Source organism: Chroicocephalus ridibundus, chromosome 1 (assembly GCF_963924245.1).
Source record: "Chroicocephalus ridibundus chromosome 1, bChrRid1.1, whole genome shotgun sequence".
Lineage (NCBI taxonomy): Eukaryota > Metazoa > Chordata > Aves > Charadriiformes > Laridae > Chroicocephalus > Chroicocephalus ridibundus.
Genome location: NC_086284.1, coordinates 213,083,580 through 213,105,308, shown reverse-complemented (window position 1 = coordinate 213,105,308; position 21,729 = coordinate 213,083,580). Strand labels below are relative to the sequence as shown.

Genomic DNA, 21,729 nt, shown 5'->3' with positions numbered 1-21,729 from the left:
TTGTTTTTTTTCTAGTGGCCAGGCTTCGTATGACTCATGTAGTGGAGTCACCTTCAGCATCACTGATGTCCATGTCAGCCCCAGCAGGAAGAGCTCAGGTCCCTGCATCCAAGGTAGCTCGGGCTATCTCCAGAGATGCCACGTGCATCTCTGCAGCAGGTACCCATCCACGATACTATTTAATCACTGCTCAGACTCAAATTCAGGGAGGTCAGAAAAATCATGGGGACTATGCCAACTTGCCTTCTTCTTGTCCCCTCTCCAGGGGCACGTTGCCCGGGGAGATGGATCAAAACAGGTCCCCACGGCAAGCATCACCTGAGTAAGCCCTTCTCTGGTAGCCCAAAGGGCTGTTGTGTAAGCTCCTATTTCTCTGTGATTTAAGCCCTCATGGTCCTGTGAAGTGTCACTGAATGAGACCTGCTACCATCTGCCCAGCCGTGGGCACCAGGGAAGGGCCAAGCTGGGACCTTTGCTAAGCAAATGTGCTGCTGCCCACAGATGGGTTCAGGGAATGATCCGACCCAGTGGCTCCCAGTTCATGCACACGGCCGTTGCTAAAATACAAATAGCTCTGAAACTATTTCCTCCACTTCCGCAGACAAAGAATGCCGTTTCATTTAATTTTTGCTTTGCATAATAATGGCAAGGCCGTTTATGCAATTACGTTGCTTTTCTTATCCGGTTCCCTTTTCAGCTGCTCCAAAGCCTTGCAGGTGTCGTATTCAGGTCATCAGGTTGTTACAGCAGCCAAAGTGCCACCGGAGAAGAGGATCCAGGTACAAAGATGCTAAGCAGATATTTGTAGACTGCCCCGCTAACCCACTAATTACCTTCCTTTTTATTTAGGACACTGACTACTCTCATAAAAGCTTTATTATTACCCAGATAAATCTCTGGAGGTCTCTCAGAAGGGAAGTCCGTTCATCTAAATCAATTGAAGTAACACCGTGGTCATGGCTCCGATGCTTGAGAGGAGGAGAGGCAATGCAGGGACGGAGGCTTAATAAAAGATATGATCTCCCCCTTCAATCTCGCCAGACCTAATTGAAGTTAATGGACTCCTTAATTTCCATGGGCTTTATCAGGGTGCTAGTGCTCTCACAGTTGCTCACAATCGGTTCGACACGCTGCTGTTAAGTCCCTCGTTATGATGCACACGGGGATCATTTTGCAACTCTCCCGTGTGAAAAGAAAGGGGAGGAAGGCGCCCTGTAAGAGAAGCACCGCGCGGCTCCAGGTCGTGAGCACCTCCGCCGCTCACAGCGAGCTGGGACGGAGGCCAAAACACCACGTTTCCCTGTCAACCTGTTGACAAAACCAGGAGTTAAAACCCCTCAGAATAATAAATAAGGACAAGCGCTGTTTGACACTTCTATAGGCCTTGTTCCCACCAGACCTCGAGTCCCTCGTGCGCAGACAAGGCAACGAGCTCTTATTTCAGAGATCGCAGAACCCTGCAGAAGGCCAAGTCACGGGGAGAAATTAGAGCCTCTAGACTTGCACTAAAATGTTAAAACTCTGCAGGGGGGCAGGATTTCAATCCCAATCCACTGCGTCGCCCCCAGGCTTAGCAGCAGGCGCTGCGAGGCGGGGGGAAACCACAGCCATGATTCCCACCCCCCAGCTTGAGCAAGCAGAAAGCAACCCCCTGAGTGTCGGAAAGTGTCATTTAGCACTTAGCCGTAAGAAAAATTTGTCATGGGAAAGAGGCGTTGGCACATACGGATGCGCTCTGGGCCTTCAGGATTTTCCCGTTCCCCCTCTCCATCCCCGGAGGAGGATGCTGGCTGCACTGCCCAATGCTCATCCCCATCTCCCCCCAGAAAAGTCTGACCCCCTCGGTCTCTTTTTAAGCAAGAAAAGTTGGAAGGCTGCTCCCTAAAAGCACCAGCAGTGAAACACCAGCACCGCCGGCTGCACCGGAGAAGAACTGGACGGCGCACAGTGGTTTGTGAGCAATTTCAGGGGGATTGGGAGAAGCAGAGGGTAAAGGAGAGGAGGCGTCTGGGGTGGGTTTCCCGAGGCAGGGGTGAGCCGGAGGCTGCACGCCAGTCGGCACAGGACAGCCCGTCTTGTCCGTGCAGGAGGCTGTCAGACTTCACAAACTCTTTGATACGTCTGCAGGTCTTCCCTCAGGGGTCGACACGAAACGTGGGTAAAAACACGGAGCTTTTAAGAATTTTAATTAGGTTTTTATTACTTCCTAATTGTTCCTTTATTTAATAAAAGCACCTTATTAAAAGAAATTGCTGCGACTTCAAGATTCCTTGGATAGGCAAATACGGCTCTTCTCCCAGGGGCAGAGGGTGGGAAGAATCAACTGAAACTGTGACTCCAAAGGGGAAAGAGAGCGTTCCTGTGCTATTATCTCCACCAACATCAGCTCTGGCACTGGGCCAAGCCTGGGACCCAGGTACCTGCAACGTGCCGCAAGAAGGGGCCCCTTGCTCTGCAAGAAGTTGCAGCCTCTCACAAACCCAGCTCCAGCCCCAAGCCTGGTGGGAACTCGGGGCTTCACTGAGAACCTTGTGGAAACCGCTGCGACAGCGAACCGCAGTAAAGCAGGAGGTCTGCAAACATCACTAAGGGGCTGTAAGAAAAGTCAGCATGGAGCCCAATTAATTACTGCCTCTGCAAAAGTGGAAGCCAAAATGCATGTTCCAAAGCCATTTTGTAAGCCAAAATGCAATGCAACGACAGCCAGAGCTACCGTTGCTCTCCAGAGTGGCCAGAACGAGCACCTGAATGAATTTATGAGACCGTGGGGTTATTGGAAAACTATGGAAAGCAACGCCTGGCTCTCAGCCCAGGCTGCAAGGGGCCTAAAAATGCAGCTGGAATTAGCTTCCAGCGACAGCAGCAAGCCCAGGATGACAAATGTGTTATCCCCAACAAGATGTGCCTTGCGTCTGGCCTCCTTTCACCATGCACCATGGGGTTTTCTGAAGACTAAAAGGGTTTTCCCGTGATGGAAAAGGCAGGTTGTGCATCCCAGTGCACATCCCTTTGCTCTCTTTTGCATCATCAGACGCATTTGCTGGGAGGAGGAGAAGGAGCTGTCAGGATTTTCCTCATTTCACCCATTGGGACAGCACTGACAAGGCTGCCTGCATGGAATGAGCATGGCAGAGAGAAGAGGGTGAGCAGGAGGATAGCATGTCAGTAGTCACCTTTGGGTCACAGAATCACAGAATGACAGGCGTTGGAAGGACCTCTGGAGATCCTCTAGCCCAACCCCCTGCCAGAGCAGGGTCACCCAGAGCAGGTTGCACAGGAACGCGTCCAGGCGGGGTTTGAATGTCTCCAGAGACAGAGACGCCACCACCTCTCTGGGCAGCCTGTGCCAGTGCTCTGCCACCCTCAAAGGAAAGAAGTTCCTTCTCATTTTTAGGTGGACCTTCCTATGTTCAAGTTTGTGCCCGTCACCTCTTGTCCTGTCCCTGGGCACCACTGAAAAGTGCCTGACCCCATCCTCCTGACACCCACCCTTTAAGTATTTATAAACATTTATAAGATCCCCCCTCAGCCGTCTTTTTTCCAGACTGAAAAGACCCAAGTCCATCAGCCTTTCTTCATAAGAGAGGTGTTCCAGTCTCCTCATCATCTTGGTAGCCCTTTGCTGTCCCCTCTCCAGCAGTTCCCTGGCCTTCTTGATCTGGGGAGCCCAGAACTGGACACAGTACTGCAGAGTCCCCTGCTCCGTGGCCGGATCACACACACCCCGCAGAAGGGACCTCTCACTGGGAGCAGCATTACACGAGGGAAAAGAAGTTCATCCATCATGGGGCTCTCTCATCTTCTGGCTGAGCACCCCAGAGCTACAAACACAAATTATTCATTGCAACTGCACATGCTTCCAGCACCGAATTCTTCCTCAAACCGTCCACCCCAGAAATAGATCAAGAGTAGGGCACGGGGCCATGAGCAAATACAGGGATTCAAAAAGTCTTTTGGAATACGGGATCCAGCTGTAAACAGGAGGCTGCATCACTCCTTTATTCCAAACCTACCTAGGCACGCTGCTTTTTGACAGAGCCACTTTTCGCGATGTCCCTGCGCACAGATGTCCCAAGACCCCCAGGCAGAACGTTAGCTACTAACTCCTGGCACCAGACCTTCGCCCCAGCTGTCTTCTGCTCTGAGGATCTCAGCATCTTCACCTCTTCCCTCCAACTGCACAAAACATCCACGACAGATTTTAACTAGGAATTTATGTCAGGATGCAGCAGCTAGTGAGACCCCTGACTCCTCACTGCAGTGTGAGCCTCATCAGAAGACCCTTTTCTATGTTCTTACAGCTCGACACCATTGCAAATGTCCCCAGGCTCCCTAAGAGCCTCTTCTCCAAAAAGCTTCAAGAGTAATCCTCCGCGTGATGCCCACTTTTTGTGCCACAAAGCCAGCACACGCCACAGGTTTCAGCTCAGGCGCCAGCACGGGGCAGCTCAGCCGGGCGTGTTTGGAAATGGAAGTTGTTTTCACTGTGACGGGATGCAAGCAGAGGCGGCGGCAACTGGGAAAGTCACCATCGGATGCGACAAGGCAAAGAGAGGAGCAAAATGCTAGTAAGAGCTGCACCCCGGACAAGGGCACCTGCATTGGGAAGAACTGGGGAACAAATTCCTAATACCGTGGCAGCCAGAAACGCCGTCCACTCCCTGGGCTGGGGCACACAGGCGCCGGGAGCCGGCGCTGGGCTGGGCAAACACAGATGCAGGAGCTGAATGGGAGCACAGTCAGCCCGAACTATTTTTAACTGGTGCAGAGGAAGCTTTTACTTTTCATTACGAAGGCGAGACAAAGTGTCCATCAGTTGTGCTGAATTAATTCACTCCACGGGTGGGTGTCGAAGTATGTAAAGCCCCCAGCCCCGCTCTGTGCCACCAGCAGCTCTAATCCCCCCCCTAATCTCCTCACAGCTGCAGGGGGTCAAAGAGCGCAACAGCTGAAATGCACTTTTGATACGTACGCTTTCGGTTGCCCCAGCTCACCCTGGGGGTTTCTGCCCTGTGATTTCCATTGAAGCTACATCTGCGAGATTCACCGCTGGCATAAACCAGCACCAACCCATCAAGATCCCCTACGTTTATCTTAGCACGGCTACAGGACCAGTGCAGAGGCATCACAAGCAGACACAGAGAGTTGGATCTGGTGGTCCCTTAATGCCACTTGGCTCCCCCGGAGCAAAATCGGGGGATTTGGCAGCAGCAGTGCTTTTACTTGCCAAATACGTTGCTTGGGGCACTGGGGAGCCTGCGGGCTGGCAGGGAGGAGGCAGGGCTGGGACTGGGGCTCGATGCCTCCCCCCCTTCTTGCCCAGCCAACAGTTACGTCTCTGCATTCTAATTGTAAGATGATTAATTTTCTCTTAAATATCAACGCCTGCTGCTCTCCCCAAATACATATTTGAACATCACCATTGTCCACTCCCTCCCCAAAATATCAGCAGTGGGAAAACACTTGCCCAAGGGGCATCCCAAGGAGCCAGGGTTGTGTCACTAGCCAGACGGCCACGCAGCAGCTCAAGCTCCGGACGCTGGCAGTGGGCCAGCTGGTGAAGGGAAAGGGCTCAGCCAGCTACCGAGCTCCCTCCTTCCAGCTCCCAAACAAGCCACTAGTGCATCTGCTGCCCTACACAAACATCGTGCCTTGGATGAGCCCACAGAAGACGCAAGCGATGGCACACGTCCTGTCCATCCTGACCTAAAGAGACGCTTAAAAGGTTCTCGGCTACCGGTGGAAACCACTAGCCTCATAAAACAAGGTTTGGCGTTAAAACAGCTCTCCAAGTTCCACTTTTGCAAATGCGTATGCACATCCAGAACATGCACACACATAACGGCAGGTTACTCCTTGCTGCCAAGGAAGTATTAATTTAAATCCTGAATTTATTACACACACTACAGCCCCATAAAAGGGCTCAGAAGCCACTAACAACAGGCATCATTGGACTTTCCATACTAATTACGTACTTTCTTAAGGGAGGATTGCCTAGAAGGTGAACTACTCGCTGTGGCCTCCCAGAGAGGAGAAAGAGGCATTTCATTCAGCTTCTTCAGAAGTAGGTGCCGGCGTCGCTCAGATGAACCATGCCCTCATCGCTCAGACGAACCGTGCCCTCAAGAGTCAATTTTTCCCCAGCTGCTACAAAGACAGCTTAGGGTGATTAGTTCAGAAGGAGATGTTTATGCTGTTGTGTGGAGTTAGGCAAGAATAATCCCTTACAGTCTGTCATGGCCCAGGCACTGCTCTCGCTACATGAGATCAACATGGAGGTACAAAAGCAAAGCTCTGCTCCTAAACATTTCAGCTGAAGTTAAAGCACGGGGTCTGCATCCAGCAAAACGAGGGAAAATCAGGGACCCGCTGATCTGCATTCATATATATACATTTGCAAATGACATAGGACTGCCTGTGCCCACTCAGAAAACAAACGTTGGAGAGCAAATAAACCCCTTACCCGGTTGTCCTCTTGGATCTCCCAGTCACTGGAGAAGCTCAACACATGCTGCGCCTGAGAGCAGTTAGAAAACTGGAAAAGGCTGGCAAACATCCTTCTGTTCTCCTGTGTGTCTGGGAAAATCGCCTCCTGGAAGTTGACTCCGTGCGGCAGGAGGATGTAGTTCTCATCCATTCTGAAACACAAACGGCATGGACAGCCCACTGTGAGGCTGAACAGCACTTTCTCTCCCGCAGAAGTCACCCGTTGTACTTCAGCCTGGCTCAACAAGTGCCACCAAAGTCAGACAGACAGACCGACCTTTAGCTGGCACGTGGCGCTCGGTTCTCCTGGCACTTAGTTGCCATGGTGGCAATTTCCACCATGGAGGACTGGACCAGGCAGCAGCAATAAGGACCTAACAGGCTCGGGCCACCCTGCAGACACCAATGAATCCCCACAAATGAGGCAAATCTATATTTTGGCCCATGGTCCCTACTGAATTTGCATCGTATTGCCCTTGATCCCGGAGTTCAAGTAGTCCTTCAAGCAGTCAATAAATAACTTGTGTAAAACATGTTTAAAGCTACTGCCACGGACTGAGCACCAGACAGCATCAGACTGTGTTTCGTTACACACCCAGTGTAAGAATACACCAAGTATTTCGAAACAAGCCACTGAGTAGTATTTCGCAATGCTCTTGGATTGAAGGTCACGGCGATGGCTCTGTTCCCGCATTGTGGTTTATTTTCTTATTCTTTCGATGAGCCCCAAGTCAGGATTTGCCTGGGACTTGGGAGAGCCAAGAGAAAGCTATCGGGTGAGCATTTGGGGATGGGTTTTAAGCTCCCATGCCAAACTTCAGCAAACAGGCACTGGCTTCTCTCCAGTTCCGTGACCGTCCCGCCGTAAAAACAAAAGCAGCAGCACCCGGGAGCTACTCAACAGCAGCTCTCCGTACATCTGCTGCCCGGCAAGGCTGGAATATTATGGGTTTGGAGTTGTTTTTTGTGGGTTTTGTGTTTTTTTTTTTCTGCTCGATGAAACTGTGGGTGGACGAGCAAAGGAGAAGGCGCTGCCGGGAGAGCGGCAGCGGGACGGAGCCAACCCTCCCGGGCCGGGGCAGCCGCGCATCCCCTCGGGGATGCCCCGGAGCCGGGATGCCGACCCACACGCACCCTTCCCGGACTCCCTTCCCCCCGGCCCCCCCCCCCCCCCGAAAAAAAAACACCTCCCATGCCGGGACTCACCGGAGGAAGAAGAAATAAGCGTAGCCCTGCATGACGGTGTGCGAGTGGCAGGAGAAGTAGCCGAGGCCGGTGAGGTTGAGGCGGGAGCCGGCGGGCACCTCCAGCATGCTGCCCCACGCCTGGTCGCACAGCAGCTCGATCTCGGCCGAATAAAAGAGCCCCCCCGCTCCCTGCTGGGGGCCGGCGGCGGGGCCCCTCTGCCAGGGCAGGTAGTTGTAGGCGCCGTAGGGGTCGGGGTGAAGCGCCAGCACCCGGGCGTAGACGATGATCGCCGCCAGCTCGGCTCGGCAGCCTTCGCTGAGCGGTCGCCACTCGGCTGGCAGTTGGCAACCCCCCCCGCCGCTCGCCCGCCCCCCCAGCCCCAGCCACAAGCCCAGCACCAGCAGCGGCAGCAGCCGCGGCGGAGGCGGCATCGCGGGCGGCTCCGCGGCCGGGCCGGGGGCGCGCCGGGGCGGGCGGGCAGGGGAGGGCAGGGGAGGGGGGTGAAGGAGGTTGCGGATGGAGATGGGGATGGAGATGAGGAGGTGGGGGGAGGACGGCTCGGAGCCGCTGCGGACTGCTCCGGAGACTGCGGGGGCCGGGGGGGCAGTGGGAGAGGTGTAAAAGAGCCCGGGTGGAAAAAGCAGGGAGGCAGCGAGGCGGGGCTGCGAAGGGGCAAGGAGGAGAAATGGAGCGGGGGGGGGGGTCAAAGGGGCAGGGAAGGGGGAGAAAGTGGAGGGTGCCAGGAGGCAGATACCCGACGGGCTGAGATCCAAGCAGGCAGCGGTGCAAACATGCAAAGGGTCGAGGGGCAGAGGGGCAGGGGGTGCACAGGGGCAGAGATGCGAGGAGCAGAGATGGAAAGGGGAGGGATGGGAAAAGGCAGAGATGCGAAGGGGGCAGAGAGGCAAAGGGGAGGGATGTAAATGAGAGAGGTGCAAAAGGGGAGGTGAAAAGGGAGGGATACAAAGGGGAGGGATGCAAAAGCAGAGTTGCAAAGAGGAGGGATGCAAAGGAAAGAGGTGGACAGGACGGAGAGTGCAAAGAGGCAAGATGTAGAAGAGCAGAGATGCGAAGGGCAAACGCACCCCGGGGTGGGGGCAGCTGCTGCCAGGCACCCCCGGGTCCCGAGTGGGCACTGGTGGCACCCAGGGCTTTGGGAAGTGAAGCGGTGGCTCGTAGGGCACTGGGAATGCGAGGGTCCCAGTGGAGCAGGGGGCTGTGCACAGCTCCTGCTGGGAAAGAAGAGTCTGGGAAACTGAAGATGTGTGGGGCAGGAAAGCTTCTAGCCCCGCTCACCCACTTCTCCCATTTCAGATGAAGATGGAAAAAAAACTTGTAAGTGGAGTAGAGCAACTCTTCCCAGCAGCCTGCAATCGTTTTTCAAAATGCATCTGGTGATCAAGGTAAAATTAAAAAGCCATCTCTCAATACATTTTTGCTTCCCACCATTTCCAGAAACTGAACTGGCTGAGGCAGCTTTAGGCTTCTCCATCTTTTTGGCAGATGGCTCAGACACTGACCCTGTCTCCTCATACAAAGTTCTCCTGAGGGTCCCCAGGGGCTCCGCACCATTCGCAACCAAAAATAGCCTTTTTCTATTTCAGTATCCTCCTTTTCCCACATCTGATCTTGCTGGCGATAACAGAGTCAGGAATGGGCATGGGACGCTTAAATCTTTTGTTAGAATATGAATATCATGGAGACACGGTCCCACTTAAATGTCTCCCTAGCTGTGATGGTTACTAAAAGTTTGATGGCATGTCCCAGCTGGTTCCTTTAATGTCATCCTCTGTCTGTCTGTATGTCTGTCTGTCTCCATCTGCCTCTCCACAAGGACTAGGAGCTCTTGGGAGTGGAAGGGGCCTTTTTGTTCCACGTTCGTGCTGTGCCCGGTTTAAGGGGGTCCTCATGCATGACTGCCATTCAAAATAATGTGCAAAATAATGAATCATCAGTTAAATAATGCTGAGCCAAGTTCATGACAGTGAGACAAGACTTCTTCTGTGACAAGTGTCTCCCTCTGGAGTAGCTTCATCAGACTCAGTTGTGCGCTGAAGAGTTTAACAAAGGTAATATTCATATTTCCTGATGGCATGTTCCTACAACGTATTTCATCACAGCTTTGTACAAGTTGGTTCTTGCTAAAACAGAAACAGATTTTGATTTTATTTTTTTCCCTAACAAAAGGTCCAGAATGACTGTTAGAGTTTTTCCAACTTTTTTTATAATCTGTTTCTTGAAGATCAACAAATTGCTTCACAACTTTCAGGAAAGCTTAAAAGACCATCCTGAAAAGAATTTTTTGAAGAAAACATCTTCAGGAAATCCCAATAGACCAACAAGCTCAATATTTTTTTAGTGTTAACCATCAAGAAAAACTGCTTTTGCTTTGGTAAACTGAAGGGTCTAAACTGTGGTAGAGAAGGCTTCAGAGCCCCACTCAATAGTTTTTAGGTACATAAATAAGAACTAAGAAGAAAAACAAAGAACTGAGGCTGATGTTGACTTCAGACAAAACTGGGGCAGTCCTGGAGGCATTTTGTGCAATCTTGTGTACTTGGAGGCCTTGGTATGAACCTCAGGTTTCTGTTGAGAAACAGTGCTTCAAGACGTTGGCAAAGATATGGGGGTCATGTGAAGAAAGAGAGAAGTGCCACAAGTGATGGGAGAGAAGTTCAGCCCATCCAAGGTGGTCTTTCCATGTACCTCCATGGCCTTTCTATGTGGTGTCAGAGCTTGGCAGCTTCAGAAACATGAATCTTGTGTAGGGTGTGGGGAGCAACATACAGGTATGTTATTACTCCTGAGGAGGTAGAGCTCCGAGAAGCTGATGAGGTGTTTGTAGCCACAGGTTGGTTGGGTTTGTCCTGGGAACCAAATTCTTAGCTTTTGTGAAACACAAATGTTATTTCTTCTACCTATATAGAATCATGGAATCATGGAATCATAGAACGTGTTGGGTTGGAAGGGACCTTTAAAGGTCATCTAGTCCAACCTCCCTGCAGTGAGCAGGGAGATCTTTAACTAGATCAGGTTGCTCAGAGCCTCATCAAGCCTGGCCTTGAATGTCTCCAGGGATGGGGCCTCCACCACCTCTCTGGGCAACCTGTTCCACTGTCTCACCACCCTCATTGTAAAGAACACATATACAAGATTAGTACCTTCTGGGTAGAAAAGCCTCATATTTAAGCTTCATTTCTGTCACTGTGTGTTGCAAGTGAGTCACGGTCAACTGTCCTCAAACCATTTTGGAAATACCTAATCTAAGCTGTGATCTGTTCTGCTATTCCTCGCATTTCAGTTAGCCACCACGTAGCAGCTGGGAAGGAGGACAGGGGCAGCGCAGGCCCAAAACATACATGTGTCTTTCCTTCGTGTTACTGTTAATAGTCTAAATTAAACTGCTGATATTTGGCCAGAGCGTTTGAATCAGTGAGCCATCTCGGCAAACGCCCCAGCATTTGCTGGCATAGTCTGGCTCTGGCTGATGCTCTCCAACTCTTTTTGGTGGTGATTACCCGAGTGTGGAAGCGAGTAATTAATGTTCTTTGGAATTTTTCTATCGCCCTGCAGAGTTGTCATGCTGGTGTTTTGAGGGTACAGTGGGAGTCCCTGGAGCTGACTTCAGAGCTGAATGAGCTGAAAGGAGGTCTTGGCCGTAACTCTGGAGCAGACACAGTAGGTAAGCAAGCCTGCACATAAAAATACCTCTCACTTGAAAGTGCCCCGTTTCCTTGTTCTCCTCCATTTATGTTTGCTGGTTCTGTACCTATTGTTGGTGGCTCGTCTTCTCCCGTGCCCTCTCCCTCCCCAGCCGAGACCTCTCCCTATCAGGAGCCTCTCCAGAGATTCATCAGTGTCCCACCCTGACAAGCTAGTCCCTTGGGCTATTTGTTCTTTGAGTTCATTAGCAACTTTCACATCAGTATTTTAGTAAAGAATTAGAACCACCTACATTCAGATCACAGTGAATAACACAATTTTGCTCTTAAATTTCTCTCCGCAGAAACACTGTCAATTTTCTTCTCTCTTCGCTCACTTCCAAGGTAATAAAAAGTAGCAGGAGCACCTGAATCCATTCCAGGAGCCCATTCTCTTCCAGCTCTGGATAACAAGGAATTAGTGACACGAAGTAAGGATTTAGAAACCCTCCCTGGAGACCGCATCCTTCAGATCTGTGTTTGCTGTTTCTCTGCAGGGATCCACCGGCTGATCTGAGACGTTCTTCAGTGCAGCGTGAATACTTTTGTGCTGTGAACTCAGCATGGGTCTCACGAGTGCTGTAGCCAAAACCAGCTAATCAAAGGAGCACCAATAGAGCCAATTACCGCTCAGGCCGCGCTTTCAGCCACTCATGCATGTGCCACAGTTATTCATTCACTTCCTCCGCTTAGATAGTCTTGTAGACTTTGAGACAGGCTTGTGGTTTTCCCAGGCAGGAGCTCTTCCTTTTCTTCCACACATCTTTACAGATATTTAAACCAAAGCTTTCTCCCTCCGGGCTGTGTCATTTTCATTGCCGTTTCTGTGGCGATGCGGGTGATTTAAGCCTTTTAATAAAACATAGCTCTGCTCCATCTCTCTCTTTGCCTTTAAAGTATGGACAGAGTTGAGTGTTAGTCCAGGTATCAAACAAGAGAGCATGGCGCTTGGGGTCTGGCTGCCTTTCTGATGGGTGTAGGTGATCTGAAACCTCAGCCCAGCTGTCTTTTATTTATATATCCGCAGTGATTCCTTTGTAGTCCAGGGTACAAAATATCAAACCCAGACTTCTTCCCCCCTGCCCACCCCTCTTTAAACTGGGTGACCTACAAAGATGAATATTTGGCTGTGTTAGTCTCCCCACAGGAAGAGGTATTTTCGTTATCTGCTTCTCTAATTTGAGTAATTCTTCTCGTAGTTCGACATTTCATCCGCCATATTTAACTATTTTTGTACCAATGGATGAGCTGGGTGATTCCTATTTAACATCAGTAGTTCTTTTTGTTTCTTTCTTTCTTTTGAAGAGTAATCAGGACCATGAAGAAACAGGATCTGTCTTTGGGGATCAGCTGGGAATATGCTGCTGTCTCAAAGAGTTTGCAAAAATTTACTCATGCACAGCAGTAAAAAGACTTCAATGCCATTTAGACTTTGAATGGAAAAGTGCGTAGAAGGATCAAAGAGTTGGTACGGATGGAGACCTTTGCCTACACCTTCATTTTATCTTTCTGCCCTTTCTTGGCCCCTTTGGCCTTTACCCTTCCCCACTGTCCATCTTCCCCATCCTGCCCTCACTGTGCCCACAGAGTCCTGCTCTCCTCTCCCTCTGTCCGTGATCTCTGACAGATCTCACCAATTTAAATGCAGTTTCCTTTGGAAATGGCCCTCTGTCCTGTTAACTGTGTCCTCCTACCCAAGCTCCCATCTCAGCCTGGCTCCCTGACATCTGGGCATATCTAGACCTCGTCTCAGAGACACTGTGGCTGAAGGGGAACAGTTACTCTCATTCCAAGTGACCCTTTTTCCCTTTCTCAGTCACTAGTACTATCACCTCCTCTTATCCATCACTTGGTCTTACAACCTGGATGTCATCCTCACCTTAGACTTTCCTCTCTGTTGTCAAGGTTGTGTAGACACTTTGCCCACAGCTTCTCCCAGAGATGGCCTTTCCTACCATTTACACAACCAAGATGCGAGGCTCTTTCCTGTTTTTTTCCATGTCTTGAGTCTTATAGCATCTTTTCCCAGGCAGACCCGGCCTTGGCCCACCACTGTCCACCCAACTTGTTGCTGCACACACTGTTTTTTTAGCTCATCACTACCGAGCACATTCATCACCCACCTTTTCCCTGGGCTCCCCTGGCTACCAGAACCCACCCCTTGCATCGTGCCAGGCTCTTACAGAAGAGCTCTGAGGCAAGGACCTCCTCAGCTCCGCACTTCTGCATCATCTGGTTTGTGACCCATGATGGCAGGTCCAAGAATAAGAATAACAACAATGTGCAAGCTGATTCCAGCTCAAGTCAGCGGAGGCCAGAAGTTGCTGCGCTCAGAAGTCTGTTCATAAATCAATGTGAAATGCGCTGTCTGAGCGTAGCTCCCAGTAGACGCACATCTGCATAACACATACCACTGACACAACTGGCGATGGGAAAAATATCTAAACATATCATTCCCACAGCTGTGGAGGAATGAATAAAGATGTCTAATTCCCCTGTCCCTGGGGTGAACCCTGGTCCAGGTAAATGCACTTCTTGTAAATCAGAGGTTTTAAAGGCAGAGGGACCGTTAGGAAAGTCTAATCTGACCACACTGGCTAGAAGATGTCACCCAGGGATTCCTGTGTCAAGTTCATAACTGAATTTAGAAGAAGAAAGCAGAAGAAAGGCATTCAATCCTCGCTTTAAGATCTCAGATGGCAGAAAAGCAAGCTCGTCCCTTGGTGAGTTGTTCCAATGCTAAAATCTTATGCTTTTTCCCATTCTAGATTTGCCCAGCTTCAGCTTCCATCCATGGGATCATGTTTTGCTGTTGTCTCCTGCTTGAAAAAAAACTACCTCTTGTTAGAAATACCCAGTTTTTGCACTTATAAGCCACTAATCAAGCATTCCCTTGAATAAACTGAATACAAACAGTTTCTTTTACTCAGTGGCAGGATGACCAGACTATCAGCTGTAGCTTGATTTTCCCAGATTTCCAACATCCTTTTCTCATACAGAGACCAGAGACGAACTCTGGATTCTAGAGACTGGTCTCCAAAGAGCCAGGAAGAGGGTAGCACCACCATTCCTATTTGGTTTTCTGCTCCTTGATCCATCAACCACATTTATTCTGCTAGCCAGCATTACACATGTATGGAACAACTTCCATTGGTCATTCCTGAAGAAAAATTGTACTGGCAAAGTACAATTTGCACTTCAATCCCAGTTTGGTCAAGTGAAGGCAATTCTGTCCTGGTTTTGGGCCAGAGCAATGATCCCTGCTGCACCCACGCACTCACAGTGGGTCTCTTCAGCTGCAGGATGACAGGGGAGTGATGAAGAAAGTGATGCTGGATGCGTCTGAGTCCTAATGAAACAGTGATATTGTAGGACTTTGGCTTCTTGTCTGGAAATAAAAAGGCAGAGATGTGAAATGTTTTGCCTTTGCTTTAATAGCTCAAGTTGTTTTTTTTATTTATATAAAAAACACCATACATTTTTGAAGAATTGAATCTGTTTTAATTTTTGAATCGTAGCTGGAGGTAACATGACACAGACATCTTTTAAAGTGAATTCAGTGCTGCTAAACGGTACCGGATTTCCAGGGGTGACTTCTCTCTGTGCCCCCGGCAGAAGAGCAGCAGGACAAACCTTCTGGGGAAGGGGATGCCTTTCAAAAGGACCAAGACACTCCCAAACCAAAGCCTGCTCTGTCTTTGCTGAGTGCAGAGATGATGTGCAGGTAGATGAAGCAGAGGCAAGTCATCGGAGACAACATCTCTCCCTGTGCAGCCTTCCAGTCTGCAGGAACCACCTTACCCTTCCTTCATCACTCAGAACCCAGCATCTGACCTCAGAGGATCTCGTGTAGAGCCCATAAGGTAATGAGAACCATCACTTTCATGCTACTGCTGATCAAGCAGGAATGGGCACGCACGTCCAGAGGGTCGCACGGCCCTGATTTGGGATGAGCCCGTACAGATCAACCTTGCTTCTTGCAGTTTGCCTGGATAAAACAAAAAAGCAGAGGCATCTATAATGAGAGCTCTTGGCACAACATATAGTTAATGCAATTGAACTCACACTCTGCTCAGTTTTCGCAACTGGGTTCTTATTCTGATGAGTTAATTCCCTTTGATGTCCCTTCTCTCCCTCCCCTGCTTTCGTTGAGTCTAAAATAACCCGACTGTCCATCTTGCTTATGGAATTACTGAACTTTTAAGAGAACACAAAGTGCTCTCACATGAGGATTTGGGATTAAACCTCTCTTGTTTATGTTAAACATAACATCTTAATTCTTCCACTGCTGGAGGGCAAATGAGTCTCCACAACCCCAAAGAAATCTGCTTTCAAGCCCTATAGCAAAGGTCAGTGTGATTTGTTTCTCATTACAGATGTTCTTTCCAGTAAAGTTGTCTCATGGTATATGACAGTTCTCTTACAAAACAACTTTATGCAATTTAAAGAATTTTAGTTAAATATTTTCCACGGTAAGGCAACATATGATTAATTTTCAGCACATTTCTCTTCTCTCAAACTGCACTAACCAGTGGAATATCTGACTTTTTTCAAGGGATGTAGCGAGGAACACAACTGCCTGCATCCCTTCCTCATCCAACTCACAAGGAGCTTTGTATTTGGAGGAGGGAATCCTGCTGAAGCCGTTAGTTCCTCGAATTGGGTTTGCCTCCAGCCTTCTGGCTCTGGGAGTACATGTACGTTCTGTACAGATGTGCGTGCACATCTGGAGGGGCAGACCTGTGGGAAATGGGGGCAAGGCAGCGCAGATTACTGAGTGGTAGATTACTGTAGATTACTACAGGGGTGAGAAACACCCCTGCACCCTATAAAGTCCCCGAGATGAAAGGAATACAAACAAGGTGAGGGATGAGGTAGACGCAGCAATGCAGAGCCCAAGAGACAAAATGAAGACAGTGGGGAAAAGGCAGAGGAATTAAGAGGAAAGGCAGGAAAAGAACCAGGACAGGAGAGAAGGGACAGTGATGGAAGTACCTGGTCAAGGAAAATTTTAGGCAAGGAATGAAGGAGTTAATAAGTTTGCAATTTAACTTATTGAACACCATACGGTAAAACTATTGAAATAGGACAAGAAAGGAAAAAAGGAGCAAGCAGAATCCTAAGCTTTTTTTTCTTTTTGAGTGAGCACTGATTGGAGGTGTCTGGTATAAACACCATCAGAGACCCCTGTGTTTCCCTACAGGAGCTGTCAGCCCTTCTGTCAAACCAGCTTTCACTCAGCAGTCTCACACTGCCCAGCTTTATTGCCCCTTGTCCTGCAGAAAGCTGGGCTTCGCTTGAGCCTCTTGGCTGGTCCCCACGCTCCTGACCTGCCTGAAGCAGGAGAGCTGCTCTCCTTCATCTGGTCGCCTTCCCCACCACGGTCCTGCCATCATTCCCACTTTTATCTCATGAGCATCCCTTCATCTACTTCCATTTCTGGGCCATTTAAATGAAGTACCAAGAGAAGGAGAGGGGTAGGATTCCTTGTTTTAAGCTGTGTCCTTGACAGTGCGGGGTCACAGCCTTCCCACCGACAGCCATCAACATGCACATGAGATGTGCTTGCTCCCCACGAGCTACCTATTCCCCAACCAAACCTCACAAAATGACTCAGTTCCCTGCTCCGTTAGCCTGTGGGCTCTGTATTTTTCTGTGTCTTGAGTAGGTCTGGTTCTTCTATGGCATGCTTTTGAATAGGGCTTTCCAGGTCTTTGACACAGACGCAGTGTTCACAGAGCAGATGACATGAAAGCACATCCCCCCCTGCCATTGTGCAGGAGGTTTATTTGGATTTTAGAAATTGCCCTCAGCAAAGGATAAAAAAACTGCACTTAACCCAGTGAGTTAACCCAAGCACGTGGCCAAGGTAGTGAAATGGGCTCTGATCCAGCTCCCCCACCAGAAGTTGCTTCCTCCTCTCACGGCAATCAGCTGGCTCATTGCTGAGGAAAACTGAGTCCTCCTGACTCAGGCGAATTTCTTCCCCCAGGAGCTGGGTTAGCAATGCCACCAATGAGGGATTCACTTGAATGCCGGCAATGAGGGCCATGCTGCTGATGGGTAAATGTTGGTCATTTAGTCCTTCTCCTGATTCCTTCTCCCAAACTGGGGCTGTTTAGCCTGGCGAAGAGAAGACTGAGAGGGGATCTTATCAGTGCTTATAAATATCTGAAGGGCAGATATCAGAAGATGGGGCCAGACTCTTTTCAGTGGTGCCCAGCGACAGGATAAGTGTCAACGGGCACAAGCTGGAACACAGGAAATTCCATCTCAACATGAGAAGGAACTTCTTTACCCTGAGGGTGGCAGAGCCCTGGCACAGGCTGCCCAGAGAGGTGGTGGAGTCTCCTTCTCTGGAGACATTCAAACCCCGCCTGGACGCGTTCCTGTGCAACCTGCTCTGGGTGACCCTGCTCTGGCAGGGGGTTGGGCTAGATGATCTCCGAAGGCCCCTTCCAACCCCGACCATTCTGTGATTCTGTGATTCTTTGGCAATGAGATGCTCCACCACACCATCCCTGTTGCCAAGGAGGAAACACCTCTACCTCTAAACCTGCCTTTGCTGAGTGAAATGCATCCATGCAACTTGCTGATAACCCATCGGGAGAGGCTGACTGCTACACTGCTGAGCAGTAGATCGGTGCATTTGCACAGACACAGCAGCCAGCACAAGGTCATATGTCAAGGCCAGGACAGCTGTCCCCTGGCCACCAATTCAGGGGCTGACGACACACGTACAAAGCAGGTGGTGTTGGAGCCAGCGAAGGCTACAAAATCCAGCTCCAGCAGCAGCCTAAGCAAATGATTTACTGGATTATATTGCCTGTCAGCTAAGCTGCCTGGCTCCTCCTTGGATTGCATTAACTGTTCAGGCTGAAACATCGCATTTTGCATGTTTATCTTGGGTAGATTTCTGTGGAAAATATTTCAATGGTTTCTTCACCAGGGAAGGCTAAAGAGCAATGTCTTGTTTTGCTTGAATTGAAGACTGTGTTCTTATGAGTAGAGGCAAGATCTTCATATCTGTCTGAATGGTGAGGACGGAGAAGGAGATTAACTGGAAGGATAAGATTTGGGGACCAAAAAGCCAAGCCTGGTAGATCACATAGGTACCAGCTTCTTAGCATACAAAGGGAGACATAATGGCTTCATACTCGAAGGGGGTAGATTTAGCTTGGATATCAGGAAGAAATTTTTCGCTATGAGGGTGGTGAGACGCTGGAACAGGTTGCCCAGGAAAGTTGTGGATGCCCCATCCCTGGAGGTGTTCAAGGCCAGGCTGGATGGGGCTTTGAGCAGCCTGGTCTAGTGGGAGGTGTCCCTGCCCATGGCAGGGGGGTGGAACTAGATGATCTTTAAGGTTCCTTCCAGCCTAAACCATTCGATGATGATGATGATGATGATTTGCATCTGTGTGCATGTAGCGCTTGTTGAGACACCGGGGAAGACCTGGCCTTACCATCGCCAATGCAACAGTTAGAGAAGAGCTGCCTTCTGCAGACACCCTGCTAAAAACCCTGCCATGCAGAGGCTCCCTGGAGCTGGGCACAGGCATGGCCTAAGGTCTTGTAGGAGCCTGAAACACTTAGGAGGGGCTTTCACAATGCAGGCGGCCCAAAGAAATTGTCCTCACTACTTGGAGGGCCACTGCAGTTACTGGGAATAAGAGTACAAAGTCACTTGCACCCCTCCATCCTCTGGCTGTGAGTTTGCTGCTGAGGCCCAGCTCCGAGCCTTGTCTGCTGCACAGGTGACAACATAACCATAAGGGGAAGGAAAATATCTCTTTCACAGAGATGTATGTTAATCTCCAGGTCTGATTAAATATATCCCAGCTGCTAGGAACAGCTGTGAAAGATTTTTTTTTCTTTGCCTTTTTCAAGGGTGATGCATTCCTCCTCTTCACCATCCCCTCCTGAAGGAGGGAAGAAGAGCGTCTGATAAAAGCCTTGCTCCAGGGCAAGAAAAGATCCAAACTGCAGCTTTGCATAAATCTGTCACTTTGATTCCCCCGAGACCAACTGCAAACTTGAAAAATGGCTTAGTGAAGCAGGCACAGGTGTTAACTCCGCTTTTTTTAATTGGCTAAAAAAAAAAATAAGGAGAAAAAGTTGCTGGGAACAGCCCCCAGAACATGATTTCTTTCACTCAGCTTTAAGCTTCGTTAGCTCTTCCAGGACTATCTCTGTGTTGATAAAAAACTTATTTCTAAACCAGAGAGGAAATGGGGAAATTGTCCTGTATCAGTATCTGCTGCAAAATCCACATTAACCACCCTTTGCTGCTGCTGCTGTTTTATTCTCTCCCTGGAACAATTTCTGAGGGGGTTTTTGCTCTCGCTCTCACTTTTAAATGCTAAGGCATCAAAGATTTGATGGGTTTGGCTCGGGGGTGGGAGGGCAGCCTCTGAGGAGGCTCAGTGATGTCTTTCACCCCAAGGTCAGCTTTGTATCCTGCATTAAATTTGCCTCTTTTACTCGAAACAAAGAAACACTGTTGTTATAAACACTTCTCCTCTCCTCAATCCGGGCACTTTCATCCCCAAACAATTCAGCAACAAGGGACCAGATTTCGCTCCGTCGAGCGGAGGCGGCCGTGGGGGCTGAGTTCATCTTTTCTGGGGCCCAACACGAGGATGCCCTGGTCACATCCCAGGAGGACCAACAGCACTGAGAAAGCCTGGAGGCAGAGGCTGCCCAAAAACGGGTGGAAAGAAGGTGAACCACCTGCTTCAGGGCCCCCCATGGTGGCAGGGACGGCACAGGCACCCCTTGCCCTGCCTGAGGGTCCTCTCGCCCCTGAGCACCCCACGCAGACCCCGGCTGGCTGCAGCCCAGCTCCACACCCCTACCTTTGGCCGTTAATCTTTCGTACTGTCATTAAACAGGAGAGGTTTTTGTGAAGGCTCCGTTGTAAAGAAGGAAATTGCTTTTGCCACCGCAGTCCCAAGGGCTGTACATTTCTCAGGCAGTTAGACCTTTATCAGGCTGTACGCTGCAGAGATAAGGTTTGTTCAATGTGTGTTGGCTGACACAGACTGACACAGACGTATGGCTTAAATAATGTAAGTGAAATCCTTTGAAGTCTTTTTTTTTTCCTTTTGGGGCTGTGTTTCTGTTTGTTTGTGTGTTTTAAGTCCTTGCCCAGGTCATTGGTGAAACTATAATTGCAGTAAATGAAGTGAAAATGTTTAGGACTGTGCTGGGTACCACTAGTCACAGTGTTGGGTACCACTAGTCACAGTGCTAGGTACCACTAGTCACAGTGTTGGTACCACCAGTCACAGTGTTGGGTACCACTAGTCACAGTGTCTAAGCCTGGCAAGCTGCACGATGGCCTTGGTGACCAATTCTCTCTCCTGTGACTGTCTCAGGAGCACGACCTGATGGGACTGGAGAGCCCACCAGACTGTTCACCGCTTTCTCACACCCAAGGACTCACGGTGCTGAGCCAGGAGACCTGGCTCTCGCTCCGCCACTGGGAGAAGCTGCCCACACCAGAGCAGCTAGAATCCTACTGAGGTGTATTCTGAGAGTATATGGAAAATGATTTACCTACCGAGGCAGTTTTGCATTTCAGTGCTACGCTGCTTGTGCTGGTAGCCAAATTAATAATAGTTTGGCCAAGTTTTGCATAGGTTGAAACCTGACTTTTGGCTCAGCTTCTGCCTGACAAAGAGCAAGATTTAAGTGTTCCCGTCAGCAGCTTTTTTTCTAGGGCTGTCGTTCCCATTCCAGCAAACAAGCTGTGGGTGGCTTGCCTCCAGATTGAGGGTACCTGTGGGTCTTGGGAGTTGTGGCAGGTGGGTGACATGGCGTTGGATTTAAACAGATGAAAAGTCAGAATTCATGAGATTTTTGCAGCCCATGCAGTTAATTCGTAATGACAGAGCTAGCATGAATTCCACCACTGCGGTACATGGCTGTGCCTGGGGACACACGGAAGTTCAAGCTACTGCACAGCTCTGCCCGTTGCGTGATGACTGATGGATCACACTGCAGCATACCAAGAGTTGTGCTGAATTGTGCTCGGAGTTTCTCATTTCAACAATCTACCAACTCTCACTGAAGTCAATGGGAGGCCGAAACTGAGGTTTTTAACGTGAGCCGGGTTGGCTGATGAAACCCAACATTGTTTGAGATCATCTCTCTTACTTCCTCCCTCTGAGATCCAAGAAATTTACTATGAACAAGTGCTATCATATGTAGATATGATGAATATACGATATGATTAACACTCCACAGTTCAGACCAGAGTTCAGATCTCTCTTAAGCAAAAGACCTTTTACTATCCAATATCCAGAAGTGACAGAAGACAATTCCCTGAGAGGAGTTCTTGGTTCTCAAAACCA

General features: G+C 49.6%; 1 protein-coding gene across 2 annotated transcripts in view; it reads right to left on the bottom strand.

The window, feature by feature from the left end:
* Positions 1-8,348, bottom strand: part of CCDC3 (coiled-coil domain containing 3) — a 46,595-nt gene extending 38,247 nt beyond the window's left edge. Inside the window, exons 1-2 of one of the 2 annotated variants that reach the window (XM_063323610.1) lie at positions 7,693-8,348; positions 6,464-6,638 (exon numbers count right to left, since the gene is read on the bottom strand). In XM_063323610.1, the coding sequence (XP_063179680.1) occupies positions 6,464-6,638; positions 7,693-8,105 (588 nt within the window). In that variant the 5' untranslated portion in view covers positions 8,106-8,348. Of the gene's footprint in view, positions 1-6,463; positions 6,639-6,763; positions 6,993-7,692 lie in introns of those variants that run through there. The other variant, XM_063323611.1, reaches the window with a different exon arrangement.
* Positions 8,349-21,729: the final 13,381 nt, after the last annotated feature.